This window comes from Malaclemys terrapin, chromosome 8 (genome assembly GCF_027887155.1).
Source record: "Malaclemys terrapin pileata isolate rMalTer1 chromosome 8, rMalTer1.hap1, whole genome shotgun sequence".
Taxonomy (NCBI): Eukaryota; Metazoa; Chordata; order Testudines; family Emydidae; genus Malaclemys; species Malaclemys terrapin.
This window is the reverse complement of record NC_071512.1, coordinates 104246805-104267299: the sequence shown is the minus strand read 5'-3', so window position 1 is coordinate 104267299 and position 20495 is coordinate 104246805. Positions and strand designations below refer to the sequence as shown.

General features: G+C 39.4%; 1 protein-coding gene across 2 annotated transcripts in view; it reads right to left on the bottom strand.

Moving 5' to 3' along the window:
* The window catches only part of STIL (STIL centriolar assembly protein), a 33713-nt gene extending 14372 nt beyond the window's left edge, over positions 1-19341 (bottom strand). The window contains exons 1-11 of one of the 2 annotated variants that reach the window (XM_054038703.1): positions 18826-19341; positions 15543-15605; positions 11037-11144; positions 9007-9122; positions 8614-8801; positions 5938-6185; positions 4908-4991; positions 4689-4775; positions 2684-2831; positions 1262-1371; positions 237-351 (exon numbers count right to left, since the gene is read on the bottom strand). In XM_054038703.1, the coding sequence (XP_053894678.1) occupies positions 237-351; positions 1262-1371; positions 2684-2831; positions 4689-4775; positions 4908-4991; positions 5938-6185; positions 8614-8801; positions 9007-9122; positions 11037-11144; positions 15543-15586 (1248 nt within the window). In that variant the 5' untranslated portion in view covers positions 15587-15605; positions 18826-19341. Of the gene's footprint in view, positions 1-236; positions 352-1261; positions 1372-2683; positions 2832-4688; positions 4776-4907; positions 4992-5937; positions 6186-8613; positions 8802-9006; positions 9123-11036; positions 11145-15542; positions 15606-16153; positions 16297-18825 lie in introns of those variants that run through there. The other variant, XM_054038702.1, reaches the window with a different exon arrangement.
* Positions 19342-20495: the final 1154 nt, after the last annotated feature.

Below are 20495 nucleotides of genomic sequence, written 5' to 3'. Positions count from 1 at the left end.
TTATAGCATTTGTATTGTACAAACAGAATAAAGTCATGACCACTTAAATCCAAGCTACCATTAATTTTTAGTTCTCAGATCACTTCCTCTTTATCTGTTAGAAATATAATATCAGTCAAATATAGAATTCCTCTGTGTTCCCTGCCACACTTTTTGAGTTAGGAAATAGTCATCTATAATGTTTAGAAATGCCCAGAATCCCTGGATGAGAGGCAGTATAGAAAAACTGAAGTTACCTGTTGACTCACTGGATGAGGACTTGGAATTGGTCTTGGAGATAAATCTTCATCTTCCACACCTGAGTCATGATCACTTACTGACAATTTGCTGGGGGAAGAGCCTTGAGGAGGACTAAAAAAAATAAGAGACCTTTGTGTAACTTCTATTTTAACATGATAGGATTGACAGAGTGCATGAATCCTGACAACATTATCTATTTCTCACTTGTGGTCCATACCAGGAGATCTACAGAGCAGTACTGTTACCAGTTTGGAAGAACCACTGATAAACATCTCTCCTCTGACTGGCTAGGAAGTGTCAGATGGCAAAGAGAGTCTAAGGATCACAAAAAATGTGGAAAAAATAAATATCCCTTTCTGGATTATCATCCAGTTTTTAGTCAAAGAATCTTTGACAGATACAAGTATTTCAGATGACATTTTAAGCCAAGGCACTGATTTATCTGGCCCACTGTAAGACACCGATAGAGAAGGAAGAGTTGAGGGAAAAAAAATATAAATTATATATATTATATGGCTTTAAGCAGAATAAAGGCCATCTTATTGTTAGCTACAAGCTTTGATGGCAAGGTAGATTTATAAAATCCAAGATTCCGGCTATGCACATCACAGCTTTGACAAATAAGAAGGCATTTTACAAATACAAGCAGTTTTCTGTTACAGATTTCTTCCTTGGACAACTGGAACTCACCAACACTAAGTGTCATATAGCACACTAGATGAGATCCATATTTTAGGAAACATCCACTTAAGTGTGTAAAAGCCTTTAATGCCAATAATATATCTAGTATAGGTACATGCAGGAGTTTCTCTAGAAACATATGGTCAACTTGTAGACTTTATTACATGAAAAGACATTAAGTTAGTTAAGGTGCAAGTGATCATTAATTAATAGACTTTATGGACAGATAAGACCATTTCATGACCATCTAGCCTGACCTGCATGAAGAACTTCACCCAAGAACAGATGTTGGGGAAATAGACTGTGTGTAAATATGACACTTGAGAGAGAGATTCTTCACCTTCTAATGGAAAGATTCATGGAAACTTTGCTGAAGAACTCAGTTTCTGCATTTTGTTTTTCTGCATTCAGCTCAAATTGAATAGGGTGCTTGTCTGAAGGTTCAACATTCTGAAATTAAATAATGGATTGCATTAATGAAATCTGAAGCAAGTCAGTGACATCCAACCTGCTGCCCCAATGTGCTATATAATGGTTATCAAAAACAGAAGAACGTTTGTATTTGGTTACCAATTAAAAGATACGTTCCCTGTAAAATGCCCTGCAAATCTGCCACTCAAGTGTATGAATCAGGCTCATCACTACAGGGAGTCAGTAAGATGCCTCCCACCTGTCTCCCATTGCTTCCCCTGCAGCTGTAGAAGCAGATCTGGTGTGAACCATGAATAGTGAGCAGCTGCTGTCCCTTCCTTGTTGTAGCTGCTCAGCAATTCCCCTCCTGGCAGCCTTCAGCATTGCAGAGGACAGTAACTCAGACTGTTCCCCTACCTACTTCCCTGCCAGGATGTAGGAGCCCTACTTTCAGGCAGAGCCAGTCAAGCTCCTGGCCTGCTCAGCCCAGGGAAGAGTTAAGGTATTGACTGTGGCCCCCTTAACCTTTCTGGACCTCAGGCTGAAAAGGTTGGATACTACTGATGCAATTTAAATTTCTTTGAAAATAGTACAATGAAGATATACTTATATTGTTGTGTGCAGTGCTGTAGTAGCTGTGTTGGTCGCAGGATATTAGAGAGACAAGGTGGGTGAGGCAGTATCTTATTGGATCAGCTTCTGGACCAACCTCAAAAGCTTGTCTCTCTAACAGAAATTGTCCAACAGAAGATATTACTGCACCCACCTTGTCTCTCTGTACTTATATGGCAGTTGCACTCTTAAAAACAGCAAGAAAGCCACAAACCAGTCACTATTCCTGACATTTTCCCCTTTTTGCTTAGTTCCTAGAAAATGGAAAGGGGTGGGACAACAATTTGCTACTCCTTCCAGAACTATCATGCAGCAGCCAGGATTGTTCTTCCACCTACACAGTGTACATGGGACACACAAACTAGTGGCATAACATTGCTCACATTCCTTCTAAATCTGTTACGTCTCAGAGTTTTGTTGACCATACATAAGGAGGGGACGTGCCATGACAAGTTTAACTCCTTGGTGTTTGTCCATATGCAGAATGCTTTTTAGCACTTGCTATGATTAGATAGTTACAAATAATTGCTGACTTTGGAAGACATCTTGGGTTTTAAGTCTCTCATAATTTAGGAAATTAGAATAATTACTATAATAAACCTAGATTTAGAGCTATACTAAACACTATATTCGTGCAAGTCACATTAGTAATGTCTAACTTTATGCTACCATGTAGCTTTTAATTATCAAAATACTACAACATAACCTTGAGGATGTATTAGTCAACCAAGCCACTTACTTTGAAGAGATGTAATGTTTCTTTACTTGTTAGTAGCTGAAACCCTAGTTCAGTTTGCCCACTGCAAGGAAGGCACTCATAGAACTCTGGTTCCTTGTGGGTCAGCGAATAGAGAACAATAAGGAAACTTCCAGACTCTGAAAGAACCCTAGACAAAAGAAAAATCATTCATTTAAAAAAAAAAAATTTACGTATTTTAGAAACAGGAAAAATCCACTTGGCCAACTAAACTTCCTGTATGGTTCACTGAAAAAACGAGGAACATCCCACTAATCAAGATGATACATGTCAATACTCATTTTTAGCCAAGTTCTGTATGGAACTGCATACAAAAACAGTTAGACCTTTCACTGATGCTGTATATGGAGAGAACAGTAAGTTTTTTGTTTTTGTTTTTTTTGTTTTTTTTTTTTAAAAGCCCACACAGTCTCCTATTTTAGATATCTTAGCATCCAAAAATGGAGGAACTCATTCACAGAGCAGATGTCAAGACATTGAATTCCAATGTTGTAGCAGCTTAACTGATCGCTAGGTTGCTTCTAAAAGTTCAAGCAGTGAACCTCCATTTAAAATAAAGTATTCAATTGTTTCTACATACTCAGTAGAGCTCTTCTATTGAACATACTGAAATGAATGTTTGGGGAGAATGATAACTTAATCCTATAATATACTAACATTTTCTACAGCTGAAGAGCACTGGATGTGTAAGTCCAAAATTCAGCATTTGAAACAAATAAACCCAAGATCAAGAATAAATGAAAAAGTAATGTAGATTGAGGATAACGGTACAGTTTGTTCATAAGTTTATTTTCATGATATTTGAAAACAATTTCATTTGCAGCTTGGCTATTTCTTTATGTTTGAGAGAAGTGAGCAAAGAATCAAGAGGGAAAGTCAAAAATTTTTGATGTGGCTAATTTCAAAACCCCATTAAGTGATATAGCACCCTTAAACCAGTACAGCCGGATTTAAAACAAAAACAAACAAACAAAAAAACAAGTTATTTTTCTCCCACATTGAATGTCTAAAGGTCTTTTTGGTTAGACAGGTTACTCTCTTGCTAACTTGACTAAACAGAGAAAGTGCACTATATGAAGTGCAGTCAAATACAGAGAGTAAGCAAAATGGATAGCAAAATCTTCCTCTAAATTTTCAGTTTAAGTAATTATAGATATTACTGTTACAAGTAACACTTGTGATAAATCTGAACTGTCTGAAATTTTGTACCTATTTGTAAGTTGACTGTAAATTTAATTTCAGGGCCAATAACAAATTCTAATTTTAATGAATGGTACATACAGGTCACAGAACTACATTCTTGGCATTTAATCATGTAGTGCAGTGCATTTTTTAACCCACTGGAACAGACTGGCACTCTGTCCCATAAGGATTGGGGAAAAACACTACCAGTGACAAATAGCTAACAGGTATGTATTGCTAATGTTAAGACTCCAAAACAAGCATTGACTTTTAGCGCTGGAAGGATATAGGAACAGGAAAGGACAACATGAGTAAAAAATGGTAGCCACAACAGGGGAAGATAAACCAAAAATTGGTACACAAGAAAAAAGTACTGGGAACTGTCAAAATAATGTCTGTTTGCAGAGGGGAGTGGAAAGGAGAAGAGATCAGCTGCCTTAAGAGTCAGGAAAATAGAACTGAGAGGCGTCGTCCTCCATTTTAAAAACTAACACCTATTCTCCCCCTCCCAAAAGTAATTCGACAGATACTGTCCCAACTTGTCAATTTTCTGAAATTAATATTCAGGAACATTAGTAATTTATTTTTATATTAATAGATTTTAAGGCCAAAAGAGACCATTACATCATCTTCTAGTCAGACTTCCTAACTAGCACAGACCACACAATTTCACCCAGTTACACTTATATAGAAACAACATTCCATCAAGGGGTGCACATGATCAAACCAAAAGCAAGTTTTCCATAGCATCTGATGCGAAGTAGCTCAAACAAGACTTTTATCAAATAAAGTTTAAGTCATTTACCTTTCTTGAATTGAAGAACTGAACAAATAACGCAGGCAGCAGGCCCAGACCTGTGGACTGTAGATATGAGTGATGCCACTCAACCAACTAAAGGGAAAAGGAAAAACCTGCCATTAGAAATGGATTTGTTATATCCTTCACTAAACACTCACCCAAGTACATGACAAAAATATACTAGTAACAGGAAAAGGCATTATACAAAACTAGCCAAATACTTACATTCCAACCAATGGCAAAGCATAAGCCTTGGGATCAGATTCCAGCACTAGAAGTAGTTTTCGGGTTTGGTCCATTGTAAGGTATCTGGAACATAATAGGCTAAGTGTTTGTTCTAGGACTGAGCAAGTCCAGAACCACATTTAAGGTAAGAAGAAAATCCTGTGCTAGAAGTGTGTTTTCAGAAGTGCTGTGTGAAGGCTTCGGGTGGCAAGTGTATTCTCATCTTGGGAAAGAATGGATATTCTTAAGCTTATTTCGTAGCGATCAACAACCCACCGAGCTGTTATTGAAGCCACTACAGTCAGCTTAATATATTGGTTGCTCTGATGAACCCAGAAAAGTAGTAAGATGTGTCAAATTTTAAGTTATAAAAGAAGGAAGTTACAGGGAAAATAAAATAAAAATCTACATTTTGAATGGTCAAGGATCCCGGACAAAAATCCTGACAGCACTGAAGGCTCAAACTACTTTATTTTCAGATGCATTTCATAAATGAAGTTCCCAGTGCACCCTATTAACAATAGAACAATCAGACAAAAATGAAGATTCTCGAACGTTATCTTATTGTGAGTCCTTACAAATGCTTTTAAGATTGGTGAGCTTGGACTGAAATGGCCTGGTTTTCACTTCTGGGTCTAGCACTGATATTGATAGGATAATCAAAAAAACACCTGCAGACTGTTTTTAAAGCTAATAAAACTATAATTATTTTTCTTTTTCCTCCTGTAGACTGATCTTCCCCCTATTAAAGTCAAAAGCAAGAGCTCTAGTTGAATAGAATGGTGCAGAATGTCCTCTGATTCCTGTGCCAGGAGGACTAGCTTCCTGTGCTCACTGCGTAAACTTTCTAATTCAAGATACTGAAAGCTAAATCAGAAATAATATTCTTTATACTTCCTGCTTCCTCAAAGACAGCTGAAGGCTAAGCCACTGACACTAATGGGAGATAATTTCCATGCACCACCTAACTGATCCTAGGACATTCAACTGAACAGCACTTCATGCCTGAAAGTTTTAACATTGAACTTACCCACATTTATAAGTCCCCTGAATCTGTGCAATATTCATATGACCGCTCAAGTTTCTTGCCAGGGCTGTAGGAATAATTGGGACAGATTTCACAGGAGTGTATTCTAAAGTATTTGTTATAGTAACAGCTGCCCAGTGAAAATCAAAGTTTAGATTGTCCATGCTCTCTGTTGAAGCAATGTGAACTCTTATGGTGAGCAGTCTGGAAAGATCCAAAGAGTCTCTACTGCACAAACTGTGTTGAAGTCCCTAGGAGAGGCAAAAAATGCGGAGATTAGTCTTTATACACCTCATTTATACAGGATATTACAATAATGCCTAGGTGCCTGTGTCATGAATCAGAGCCAACATTGTGCCAGGCATTGTTTAAACACAAAGAATCAGTTCCTTCTCCAAACAGCTCATGACTGTATTGAACATAGTGAATAGCAATATGAAATGCATCCATTATATATGTGAAAATGCGCAGTTAGCTATGTTAAATTGGAACACAAAAAATCCACAAGGGCAAACGGAGGGTCCAAGAATTAGTTTATCAAAAACCTAGCAATAGGACAATTGCTTGCATCCAAGAAACCTTCATAACACAAATGGATGTGCAATCACAAGGAGATTGTTCATTGGAACATAAATTGCTTTTTCAAGATATGAAGAGCCACCCCATAAGTACAGTCACAAGGCAAGGGTAGCAGGAAAAAATGTTTAGCTGCCCGAGATTCGCTGCTTCCTTGAACAGCAGCTATACTTGCTGAAGTATCCCCTTTGGGGAAAAACAAATATCCTTTCTCTCCCAGAAGAGTTTGGCAAAGAAGAGGTTTACTTAAGCTAGGCTTAAAATATTTAAAGATGTACAGTTCCCATTTATACGATTTATAGAAAAGGAAATTAGTTCAGCTGTTAAGCCTACCAGATTTACATTTGTTATCCTGTTTACACACATACTCTTGATAGTTTACCACATTACTTCACAAGTTATCTATGTAACTTATCTTTTTTTTTTCTATGTACCGTATATGTAGTTACTGGTATACTATTTTTACACACTAACACCTTAAATGTTTTTCATAGTGTAGATAACTCTCTCAATACTTTGTGTATTAAGGGCTGCACAAACAATACAAGGTGCAACATGCCCTACCAAAGCATTCCTGACATTTTGTTTTAAATTAACTGGGTCTTAAACCAATCATACAAACTTGTCTTGGAGTCTGATCTTATAAAGACCTAGCACGTGTTCAACTTCAAGCACAGAAATAATCAATTAAATTATTCCTTTCTTTAAAGATGAACGGCAGAGAAACTTTTATTGCTTATGCCTTTTGATGCAAAAAAGAATGAGGTATTTTTCTGCTTTATTTTTTAACCGTGGAAAAAACCCAACATCATCAGGGCTTGCCTTGCTCATTTTGCTTGAAGGACCAACTGAAGAACTAGAGAAGGATAAAAATATCTTAACAGACTGAAACCTAAGATTAGCTCTCAGACTTCAGTTGAAATCAGAGTTTGAAATACAATTCTCATAACAGCAAAACTAATCAGTGTAACTAGATATCTCGTCCTATTGTAACTGAAGGTTTGGAAAGCTGCAGCTTATCTTGCGGTCTCTTGTGATATAATTATTTCAATTTCTCCAGCAACAAAGGGTATGCCTATATTGCAATGAAAAACCCACAGCTGGCCTGTGGCAGCTGACTCGGGCTGCGGGGCTGTTACTTTACAGTGTAGTCTTGAGGGCTCGGCTATAGCCCAGGCTCTAGGACCCCGGCAAGGTAGGAGGATACCGGAACTCAGAAGTCTACACTGCAATGAAACAGCCCTGCAGCCTGAATTGGCTGGCAAGGGCCAACCACAGATGTCTAGCTGCTGTTTAGACATATCCAAAGAGGGTTATAATATAATACAATACATGGAGATATACCTATCTCATAGAACTGGAAGGGACCCTGAAAGGTCATCGGGTCCAGCCCCTGCCTTCACTAGCAGGACCAAGTACTGATTTTGCCCCAGATCCCTAAGTGGCCCCCTCAAGGACTGAACTCACAACCCTGGGTTTGGCAGGCCAATGCTCAAACCACTGAGCTATCCCTCCCCCCAAAGGGTTCTTTACCTCCCTTTGGCTTTTGAGGGTCAGGGCTAAAGAACTGATGTTCCTTATATATAAAGGAAAAATCCACCCAAACTCATGCATTACTTTCTTCATACACTGTAAATCAACCAATAAAGAGGGTGTAGGGTTTGGTTTTTTGGCCCTTTTTTTTTGGGCACTTTGCGGATCTTTTGATTTTAAGAGAATTTAGTATTGAATATTGCCTTGCAAACGGAAATAGTTATTCACAAAAATGATTTGGCACCATCAATACAGCAAGCTCTTCCCATATTATCCTACCATTCTGGGAGAGAGTTTCAGCTAGGAACAAAAAGGAGTTTTGTCTTCATGTTCATCTTGTCTTAGGAATTTCTACTGAGACTGCCAATAAAAGGAGCTTATTGGTGACAATCATGATGTGGACTGAGAACAGCTCTCTTCACATTGGCCATTAAATGGTAACCTTCTGGTCTTTGCTCTTCTAGTTTGGATTTAGATGAATGGCAGGGAGGTGAAAGATACGGAAAGCCATCTAGTCTCCTCTTAAAACAGTGACACAGAGAGATCAGAAAGTTGCTAGGAGTGGCTTACCTTAAAAGCTAAGTTGATGTCTTCAGAATTGTGCACTATAATATCTCCGGAGGAAGATCCCCAAGCGCTAATTGTACATGGAATCAAAAAGTCTCCTGGAAGAGGTGCTGTGGGGACTTTCCCTGAACCATCAGTTACTTCTCGACCGGGATCAAATCTGTCTATTGTCAGTGATACACCTTCATCGTCTGGGAGCGGAGGGGGAAATGGTCAAAAAAAAAAAAAAAAAAAAGAGAGTGGATGTGGAGAAGTATACTGCTTCTTGCATACCAAAACCATCAAGTTCAGTTCACTGACTGAGACTTGCTCAATCACCAGAAATGCAGAAAGAAGCAAGCCAGTTACAAACGATTTAATAAAACATTCATGTAGGTTAAAAAACACAAAAGTTACCTTCATCCACTGCAAGAGTCCCAAGCAAAAAACAGGAAAAGAACTTTCTTTCACTCTGCTTAGCATGGCGATAGGCAAGACGAAGAGCCTTCTCCATCATCAATAGTTTGGGATTTCTTGGGGGGGGGGGGTGGGGGGGGACGGGGAGGAGAGACAATGAATGTGTTTAATACCGACATTAACAAGGAGCTCTATGTATATTATATAAACAAGAATATTTTAGGTATAGTTACGAAGTTTTAATATATAAAATTTTTGTCCTGAATAAACTACTTCAAAGAATAAACTAATATTTTACTACAATGAAACAATCCTATGCCCTAAACAGGAAGAGATTTGGATATTAGAATAACAATAAGGTAGTAGAATCTAGGTGCAATAAGCCTCTAAGAAATTTTTTAGCTTGAAGCTGCATGTGTAGTTTTGATTGTGAGCTGTCTGAAGAACATAAGGCCGAGAGATGACTGTAGACTAAAGCAGTCTGTGAGAATGCGATAATGCGTGGCCCAAATCCTACCTGGTCATGGTTAGGAAAGAGTTACATTTTAAGTCTTTAACATACATTTTTAACCAATGAATGTCTATTTTAGAACTACCTTGTAAAGGGTTCAGGAATACTGTGAGAAAAATCCATAAACAGTGGAGGTGTAACAAAAGTACAGCTTGCTCAACTGAAAAGGAACATGTCTATGAACTACTGCAATGCCCCCTGTACACTATGCCTCACTTTGTTCAATGCTTAATTTCACAGAAGATTCTGTACAAATCTGATTAATCCTCCATTAAAAGAACATTTTTCTGTCATTGACAGGCAGTTATCTAGATGTGTCTTTTTGGTGAAGCTCCCATAGCATCTCTAGGCTGCCCAGAAGGCAGACATGTCTTCAACTAGTACTCACCCTGGCTGGTAAAAGTATTCTCTCTGCTGCTGCACTGCTGCGTTGCAGGATTTTTCCCTCTCCTAATGTTAATGGACTTTGTTTGAATAACCAAACTTTTGACACCCTCTTTACCATCTGACCCTTTTAAATCATGAGGGTCACAGCTTTTATTCTCAAGGGCATGCCAGTGCAAACAGGTTTTCCCCTCTCCCCTTCCCTCATCCCAGGTCTGACGCACACTGCCCTAGGAACTGAGGAGGGCCAGGATTTGCCTTCTGACTTATTTTAAAGAGTATTTGTCAAAACTTTTGACATGTTAACAGGACTGTAAACATTTTACTTAATTAGGATTTCCAGGTTGAGTTTTAACTTAGTTCAGCATTTTGGCGTTTGCTTTTATCAGGATCACTCTTTCCTGCAGACGTGTAGCGGCAGAGAACAACTGGCCCATAGAAACAAGAGGTTTGCCATCATCATTGTACTTTATAGTTTCCTTCCACCTTCTCCCTTGAGGGGCAGATATTTTTCACAGGGGCTTCTCAATCCTGTTGATCGTGCTGATCCACAAGAAAGGGACTCCCCAATCCTTCAGAAAGAAGAAACCCTCTAGCTAGATATTTATACTGCGTTCACTGTGATTTCCTCCCCGTTGTTTTTCTGCCTCCCTGGGAGGACAGTTCCTACTAAAAACATGGAAGCAATGCAGTGTTAAGCAAACCCCTTTTCTCTCCCCAGAAGTGCATGCAGAGAAGACAAGTATTTACTGCTTCTGACAAAACTAACGAACATGGATATTTGCCATTGGAGAAAGAGATGCTGCCGACAGCCCTTCCTTGCAGTCCCACCTTGAGATGCTTCCAGCACAGAGTTGCTTTTGCAGGGTGGGGTTGGGGAAATCAAAATCCCATCTGTGGAAGTGTAAGGGATGAATAGATCCCTACAAAGGTTAATCTTCCTCAACACAATACAACTCAATAAAGCTTTACTGTCCACACGTGATGAACTGATACTGGAATAGTCTAACAGGGTTGAAAGAGGAATACACCATACCCAGGATGTAACTTGTAGAATAGTGTTCTGCACATACTCAGAAGATCCCCTTCCAATTTAATCATTTGTATTCTGAAGAGGAACAAGTCTTACTTATACCTGTAATAAGTAATGTGTGCGCCAATAACATCTCCCACAGGTGTTGGATCCCAAAGTGCACATTTTGATAGAGGAAAACTGAATGGTACCATCCTGCTTGAAGCAATTCTGCAAAAGAAAAAATAATCAGAAATATAGTAAACCTAATCTTTTAAGCTGCACTTTATTCCGTTTGGGTTGGGGGTAAGAAGATGAAAGAAGAAAAAAAAACAACAACATAAGAATGGCCATACTGGGTCAGACCAAAGGTCCATCCAGCCCAGTATCCTGTCTACCGATAGTGACCAATGCCAGGTGTCCCAGAGGGAATGAACCTAACAGGTAATGATCAAGTGATCTCTTCCAATGAAACGGACAAAGAAGATAATGAGATTTCATTTATTTTGCCATTTTAAAGGGCTAATTGGTACAGTTCCTTCATATGGTTTTACGTGTGAATGCCAAGGCACTAATTATTTTTAGCTAAAGCTTGGGAAATGAAGCTGTTCTAGATAAAACATTAGAAAGAATAAGACATACCAGGAAATAAGTGATTTTCAGCTCACTTTAAATTCAGATTAAGAAAAAAACTTGCCAAAAGGTCATCTTTCCAGTTTCCTTGATAGTTTTACATAGGATTTACTCCATTAAAAAGCAGCATGTTTTGAAGAATATTTAAAGAAACATATCTGAAGTCAAACAGCATATTACACAGAAAGAGTGTTGTGACCACAGAACTTCAAGTTCACAGCCACAAATAGGACTCAAAAGATGTTCAGAAGCTGTAGCCATTCAAATTTCTTGATAAAGTCTTACAAATTTTATTTTAAGATTTCTCCAAGCTGACAGAAATAATCTTTTAGTAATTCATATAATGCAGTTCATAACTCACTGCTAACATTTGACTAAAGACCAACTTAAGACTTATGCATTAAAATATTTTACATTAATCAAAACAATACACGTAAATCCCCCTCACACTCTTTTAGCTGCCATAAAAAAAAAAGAGATTTCTCTATTCTGATGCCCTACCTCAATCCACTCACTTGTCTCACATGCTGGTTATGATGGAGGATTGGTTCTCATTAAAAGAATGCTGTCAATTTAAGTCCACATTTTAGATTCTTTTTTTAAAAAGGTGCAAAGCCCAACAAGCTCACAGAAATATTTTTGTTTTTTTTTTAATTTAACAAAACAAAAAAACTCACAAAACCAAAAAACTTGTTGAATTAAGGACCAATACTTCCCTGTATTGTTTACAACTCAAACACTGCACTTCAGAAAGTGAGTTAGACACATAAGCACCTGGTTTATATTTGCTCAATTTATTTCTGATCACAAATATTTGCACTGTAAAAAAACAAAAGAAATAGTATTTTTCGAGTATTGTAGTGCAATCTCTTTATCATGAAAGTTGAACTTACAAATGTAGAATTATGTATAAAAATAACTGCATCTAAAAATAAAACAATGTAAAACTTTAGAGCCTACAAATCCACTCAGTCCTATTTCTTGTTCAACAAATCAAGCCAATCAAGTTTGGTCACATTTGCAGGAGATAATGCTGCCCGCATTGGTCTGCTAAAGCCAGGGTTGTGAGTTCAATCCTTGAGGGGGCCATTTAGGGATCTAGGGCAAAAAAAATCTGGGGATTGGCCCTGCTTTGAGCAGGGGATTGGACTAGATGACCTCCTGAGGTCCCTTCCAACCCTGATATTCTATGATTCTACAATGTCACCTGAAAGTGAGAACATGGCACTTTTGTAGATGGTGTCGCAAGATATTTACATGCCAGATGCTTTAAAGATTAATGTTCTTTCATGCTTCAATCGCCATTCCAGAGGACATGCATCCACGCTGATGACACGTTCTGCTCAATAACAATCCAAAGCAGTGCAGACCAATGCATGTTCATTTTCATCCTCTGAGTCAGATGCCACCAGGAGAAGGCTGATTTTCTTTTTTGGTGGTTTGGGTTCTGTAGTTTCCGCATTGGAGTTTTGTTCTTTTAAGACTTCTGAAAGCATGCTCCACACCTCATCCCTCTCAAATTTTGGAAGTACTTCAGATTCTAAAACCTTGGGTCGAGTGCTGTAGCTATCTTTAGAAATTTCACATTGGTACCTTCTTTGCGTTTTGTGAAATCTGAAGCGAAAGTATTCTTAAAATGAACATGTGCTGAGTCATCAGAGACTACTATAACATGAGATATATATCAGAATGCGGGTAAAACAGAATCAGAGACATACAATTCTCCCCCAAGGAGTTCAGTCACAAATTTTAATTAACGCATTATTGTATTAACGAGCGTCATCAGCATGGAAGCATGTCCTCTGGAATGGTGCCCAAAGCATGAAGGGGCATACGAATGTTTAGCATATCTGGCATGTAAATAAGTTGCAATGCCAGATACAAAAATCCCATGCGAACGCTTGGTCTCACTTTCTGGTGACACTGTAAATAAGAAGTGGTCAGCATTGTCTCCCATAATGTAGACAAACTTGTTTGTCTTAGCGATTGGCTGAACAAGAAGTAGGACTGAGCGGAGTTGTAGGCTCTAAAGTTTTGCATTGTTACATAATAGCACTCAAACGAAACAAACAAACCAAAACAATAAAAATAAAAATCGACATTTGTAAGTTGCTTTTTCATGATAGAGATTGCACTACAGTACTTGTATGAGGTGAACTGAAAAATAGTATTTTTTATCATTTTTACAGTTCAAATATTTGTAATAAAAAATATAAAGTGAGCAGTGTACACTTTGTATTCTGTGTTGTAATAGAAAATATATTTTAAAATATAGAGAAACATCCAAAAATATTTAATCAATTGGGATTTTATTGTTTAACAGCGCAATTTAAAAAATCACGATTGATCAGTTTTAAGTTAATCATGTGAGCTAACTGCGATTAATCGACAACCAATTTTTATCTACCCCGACTTGAGCTTAAAGTAAAGTCCACACATAGATCTTTGCAGAAGTGGGGCTCAACTGTGGAATTTAGGTAGTGTTTTTGATTTAGGGTTTTGTGGCTTTTTGGCAACTACTGAGCCAGACAGAAGTTGTAGCATGCCACAATTAATTTTTTTTTTTTTAAGTGTAAAATGTACTTCGCACTGTACAAGACATAACATTTAGACATTCCCTATGCCAAAGAGTTATATGAAGGTAGGATGCACTGGGAAGCCCGGAAGAATGAATAACTGATTTTTAATTATTGTACATATTTTTCGTTAGCTTATAGGCACTGCAGAGATTAATTTCTTCCATAACCGTCTGGAATAACATGATTGTGGATTGCTCAACCAATATAGGGAGAACATTCCATACTTAGCAAGAGGTGGAAAAAGAGACAGAAATAGGACAGTCGCCACCCTGGTGAAAGGCAATAGCTTGAGACCTCTGGAGATTGAAGTCCTATGTTCACCAAAGTAGCAGCACACCACTGCAAAACTTCCTCACCAGTGTTTCCCATTGTTTATTTAGAGGTGCTACTTCTAAGGGAGGCCATCTACTCACGGCAACTTTAAAATCTTTTCTTAAGTGGCCCTCTGTAATACTGAATTATGTTTGTCCAAGTAGTGTCATTTGTCATCTCATCTCCATGTCTTCTCTCCCCTTCTGCCCATTACCTGTCACTATGCATGGAAAGTTCTCCCCATCTTGGTTTGTCAAGCTCCCAGCCTCTCCACATTCAAGTCTCACTACTTCTATAGCAATCAGAAATAAGCAAAAATTTATAACTATAATAATAAAAAAAATCAGTTTCAACCTTTCCTGAATATTTGCCTCACTGCTTAGATGGTTACTAGGATTTCAGTCGTGATGGTTTCTGTAACATGCACACCTGTGTACTAGGAAATGGACTCCATACACAGCTTTCAATGGGTATTTAATAATGGTGGAGCCCAATTCTCCAACTAAGTATTTGTTTAAAAAAATAAGTTACAGTTAGGGGACCAGGCAGTTAAAAAAAAAAAAAGTACACTGCCTGAACCATCCTGCACACACACACTCACACACACTCACACACTCTCTCTCTCACATACATACCCTTCATACACTGTTACTAATAGGTCCTCGTCTTTAAGGGCAAAGATAATGAGTTTCCAACCTCAGTCATTTTAAACATAAAAACTCTCACTAGTTACAATATTTAGGGCCTGATCATGAAAGCTGACCTATAAGGATGAGGCTCTGTGGAGGCACAGAGATCCACCTGCATGGATCAGACTGCAGAACAGGGCCTTAAATAGTAACATCTTCAGAAAAGAGACTGCCATTTAAAGTCTATATGTGCAGCACTCTGTACAAGGGGGCCCCCAATCATAATTAGGGTCACCGGGCATTACTGTAATAGAAATAATGCATGATGGCATATTGTTCATTGCAGAGATAATAAAGTTGTGTTATTTGTAGTCCAGAGAATCAAGAGATGTGTGCTTTCTTTGAACGCCTCGTAAGGAAAAACATTAAAATCAAAAGCTTTCCATACAGTAATTTCTCTACAGAGGAGCAGATACCTAGGATCTGTTTGGTGATCTGAAACAGCATAAATAGCCTCCATGACCGCAGCCTTCAATCCCCTGCAAGGAAAACAGAAGAGAGAGCATTAAAGAATGGGGCCCTGGCCCATGACTAGGACTCCGAGGCACTACAGTAACACAAATAATAAACAAAATACAGAAGAAAACAACAAGAACCCAAGTCACAGCTTCTGAAGTAAGGGATTGACACCAGAGCGGAGAACCGGCCAAAGGATGGCGCAAGGTAATGGATAAGGTGACCAGGGCTGACATGGGGATCCACCACAGCCCGCGCGACCCCTCCCGCCGCCCCAATAACACCAGCCCTACCTGTACACCCACGCGCGGGCCCCCACGCAGGACCGGGAGGGGCGGGGAGGAGCCAGGCCAGGGGAGAGGTATGGGGGGGGGCATCCCCTCAGCCTAGCCCAACGGGAGGCCAGCGGGCCCGCAGGCCGAGACCCCAGCGCCTGGCGGACGGAGCCTCACGGACCCCAACCCCCAGCCCGCTCTAGGCGCCTCACCCCCGCTCGGGGCCCTCTCCCCGCTGCCGCCGCAAGCAGGGGCAACGCCGCGGGTCACGGTGGGGAGCTCGGTAACTGACTCACCTGGGCAGGCCCCTTCCGGGCCCTTCTACCTGTGGCGGCTCCAACGGCGGCACCGCCAGCCTCCCGCCCCTACGCCGCCCGCCCCACACTGAGCGCCCCGCCCCGCCAGGCCCTCTTGCCCAATCAGGAGGCGCAGCCGGCATTCCGCCCACTTCCTTTTGCGGTCGCTCAATCAGCACGCCGTTTCCACTCGCCCGCTCAACCAATCGGGTGGCCCCCCGGGCAACCAACCGCCCGGCGCGCGCAAGCGAAGGGGGATTTAAAAACACTCCGGCTTTAAACGGTCACCCAGCGAGCAAACGCTACTGCGCAGGCGCACTGGTAGGGGACGCGGAGGGAGGCGTGGTTTGGATGCCACAGCAACAGTCGAGTTGACTGAGGTTAGAGTTTTAAAGAGACACACCCCTCATTATTTTATAAGAAATCCAGACAGTCCCATAGCGTTTACATGGGACCCCTCTCATCATAGGAAGTCTAGAATGTGGGGATATTGAGTAGGCGTGCAGGGCAGAATGGATTTGGGGGGGAAGATACCACTCTGGAACCCCATATTGGATAAATTTCATGCTCTCTGTATGTGTGTATATATATCTCCTCAATATATGTTCCATTCTATATGCATCCGAAGAAGTGGGCTGTAGTCCACGGAAGCTTATGCTCTAATAAATTTGTTAGTCTCTAAGGTGCCACAAGTACTCCTGTTCTTTTTGACAGGGAAAGGCACACTGGAGATGGGAGTTTCATTTGCACAATTGTCCCCAGCACATTTTTTGTCTGGGGTTTTGTTAAACCCATATTCTGGCCTGGGTGGATCTTTTCAGCCTTCTAGCAACTGGAAACATAATTTCTTGCTGCAACAAGCAAGTGAGCTAACTCATATTGTTGTGAGTTTCGAAACGCTTTGATTAGTGACAAGTCCTCTGTTAAACCAGATAAGTGGGTAGGTTTTCCTTAGCAGTCCTCCCCTCCATATAATCGTCCTGGATGGCCTCCACTTTGTTCTGAATTTTCTTTTGAGATTAAAGGGTTGTGTTTTTTATTTTTCTCTTCTTTACCAAACTGATAATCACTCATTCTACTTCAGAACAAGTGCCAGAAAACAATACTGTAATTGTATTGTTCTTCTACTGGTCTCTTTGGCCTTTTAAGAGAAAGGGAGAGAGAGTGAAGACCTTGTTTTTCACAGCACAAGAGGAAGGAAGGAGAAAGGCAAATAGAGAGAAAGAGACCAAACTACTTGATATTACCAATTTGCACTGAAAGCCACTGGCAACTCTGATATGATGCCCCAAATCATGCACCATGTTCTGTGTGGAACTCATCAGAGGCATGCACCCACCTGAAATAAACTGCAAATCTGGGATCTCAGATTGCACTAATTTGCCTCTAAAGGGGAAAGTATGAGATATATAGTGTGTGCAGCATTTTGCCATGCTACTGTATTAAATTAAATAGCCAAATAAAAAGGAGCTAACAATTAATAACCTCTCTAGAATACCAAAACCTAACAAGTTGAATCTACCATTACACTTCCAGCACTAATTTACACAATTCTATAAAGTTGGATTATTTACACAGTTTGAATTATTTCTCCCTCCCCCACCCCCGAAAAGAAAGTTAGGTATAGTATGCAATTCATATCTAAAGTGTAAAAGTAAAATAACAGTTCTTCCACCATCCATAATAATACCCACACACTGACAATTTGCACACTACAAAGAGATGTCTGCCACCAATGCTAAAACCTAAAAAAGAGAAGCAGTTAAGAATTATTTTAAATATTTAATTTACAATACAAGTAGAACCTTATGGGATTAAATCTAAACAAATAAGTTGATTTTTTTCCCATTATTTATACTCTATTTTTTACATTTCTCTTAGTGGCAATGAAAACAAACTAGTCGGTTTCACTTTTGGTTGTAATCAGCTTTTAGTCAATTTCATGTTCTCACACTAGCACAATGTTTGGATTACAAGCATTATAGGGAGATAGATATGGTATTTATACTGGACTTTTTTTAAAAGTTAGGGAAACATTTATCTTGGCATTAAGGAGTTATTGAACAACAAAAACATAACAGCTCTTACCAAATCTAAGGTATAAGTCAAAATTTAACACTAGATAATTGCTTTATTTTTATTACTAGTAACTTAGGGCCCAATACTGCCCACACTAATGCATGTTTAAGTTTGATGACATGAACAGTCCAATCAAAGTTTCCAGCTAAGATGATATTAACCACTCTTACACAAATGTAAGAGTGTCCACACAAGGGGACCAATTTAATTAAATAGATTTAGAAAGAAATTTAGTTAAACAAGTGGAATTTGTGTACAGACCAACCCTTGCACACAGGTTTTACTTTACACATGCATTGTGTGGAACGGACCAAAGCAGCAGATCAGGGCCTTATGTAAGTTTCCAAACATTAAGTAGTCTTTACAATATCCTTATGAAATAGGTGTTGTTATTTCTACTTTACATATGGAAAAATTGAGATAGATAGGTTAAGGTCCCAATCCTGCAGACACTTAAAATATGTGCTTAACTTTTATAATGTAAATAATCTTATTAACTTAAGTTCAGCGCACACAGGCTGGATAGGGGCCCAAGTGACTTACTCATGTCCACATAGCAAGTTACAGACAAAGCCAGGTTTAAAACCAAGTACCTCTTGGGTCCCACTTCTCATCTTCAACCACCAGACCAGATTAACTCTCTGTGCGATATAAAATGCCATCTAAATTGAGTATGTAAACAGGATTAAAAATATTTTTATAACAAAAATGAAATGCCAGAAATCAAGTAATACATGGTCACCTCGCATGTAGAAAATACTGATGACTTTGCTATACTGGTGATTAAGAACCAAACCGAATCAGTACTCACAACCGATCTAGTGAAATTAGAGGAAACCATAAGGAAAGCTTCTAAAGTTAAAATATAAATTGTTAATAAAAAAAAATCAACAGCATAATTATATAGTCTGTCTTATATCTTAGATAAATCCTTGAACAACCTAACTATAGCCAATTGCTCAGCTATTGTCCTAAGAAGACCATAAAATTCACCTGAGTATTGATAAAAAGAACAGGAGTACTTGTGGCACCTTAGAGACTAACAAATTTATTTGAGCATAAGCTTTCGTGGGCTACAGCCCATTCATCGGAGGCATGTAGTGGAAACTACAGTAGGAAGATATATATATATATATATACACACACAGAGAGAACATGAAACAATGGGTGTTACCATACACACTACAAGGAGAATGATCAGTTATCAGTATTGATAGTTACCTTTTACTGGGTAACTTTCTGTATTATTTGCTTTATACTACAATGAACTTTGCACTGTTCTGACTTTTGCTCTCTCCTGACAGTAGCCTATTAGCACAGGTATGTTTAAATGAGTTATTTCCAAATAACTACAGACTTGTTTCTTTGCCAGGGGATTTTAATTGTTTTAATTACGGAGAACTATATCTTATTAGGTTTCAGAGTAGCAGCCGTGTTAGTCTGTATCCGCAAAAAGAACAGGAGTACTTGTGGCACCTTAGAGACTAACAAATTTATTAGAGCATAAGCTTTTGTGGACTACAGCCCACTTCTTCGGATGCATATAGAAGAAGAAGTGGGCATATGCATCCGAAGAAGTGGGCTGTAGTCCACGAAAGCTTATGCTCTAATAAATTTGTTAGTCTCTAAGGTGCCACAAGTCCTCCTGTTCTTTATATCTTATTAGCTATATGTTCTGGAGATGGGGAGTTAGTACAGGCAGACCATGGGCGCAAATGATGCAGATCCATATTAAGACAAGCCTGAAATTGGACCTATGTAGAAGCCTCATCATTTCTGAATCAAATCTTGTTTGCATACTGCATAACCATCTTCAAAAAAATAAAAGTCACAGAAAGGCAGTAAGGTCAAGCCCTGAATCTGCCATTACATCATTCCTCCTGAAGTTCCCTGGCACTTATACAGAATTTGTACTGTGCTGCTTTTATGCAACATTGCTCAGACTTGAAATTCCTGTGAGTTGGGTGCTCCCGAACAGGTGCTCACTGAGGAGTGCCACCGCTGAGGTGCCAAAACCCAGGACATCCGGGAGAAGACTGAGCCGCATGATCCTGGCGTTGTGAGCCCAGAAAACTGAACAGCCGGCAGGGCAGTGCCTATTGGGCACCCTTACCGATTTCCCCAGGCAACTATAGTAGCTACCTCAAAATTGGGTGAACAGATGTCCCGATTTTATAGGGACAGTCCTGGTTCTGGGGCCGTTTTCTTACATAGGCTCCTATTACCCCCACCCACTGTCCCAATTTTTCACACTTGCTGTCTG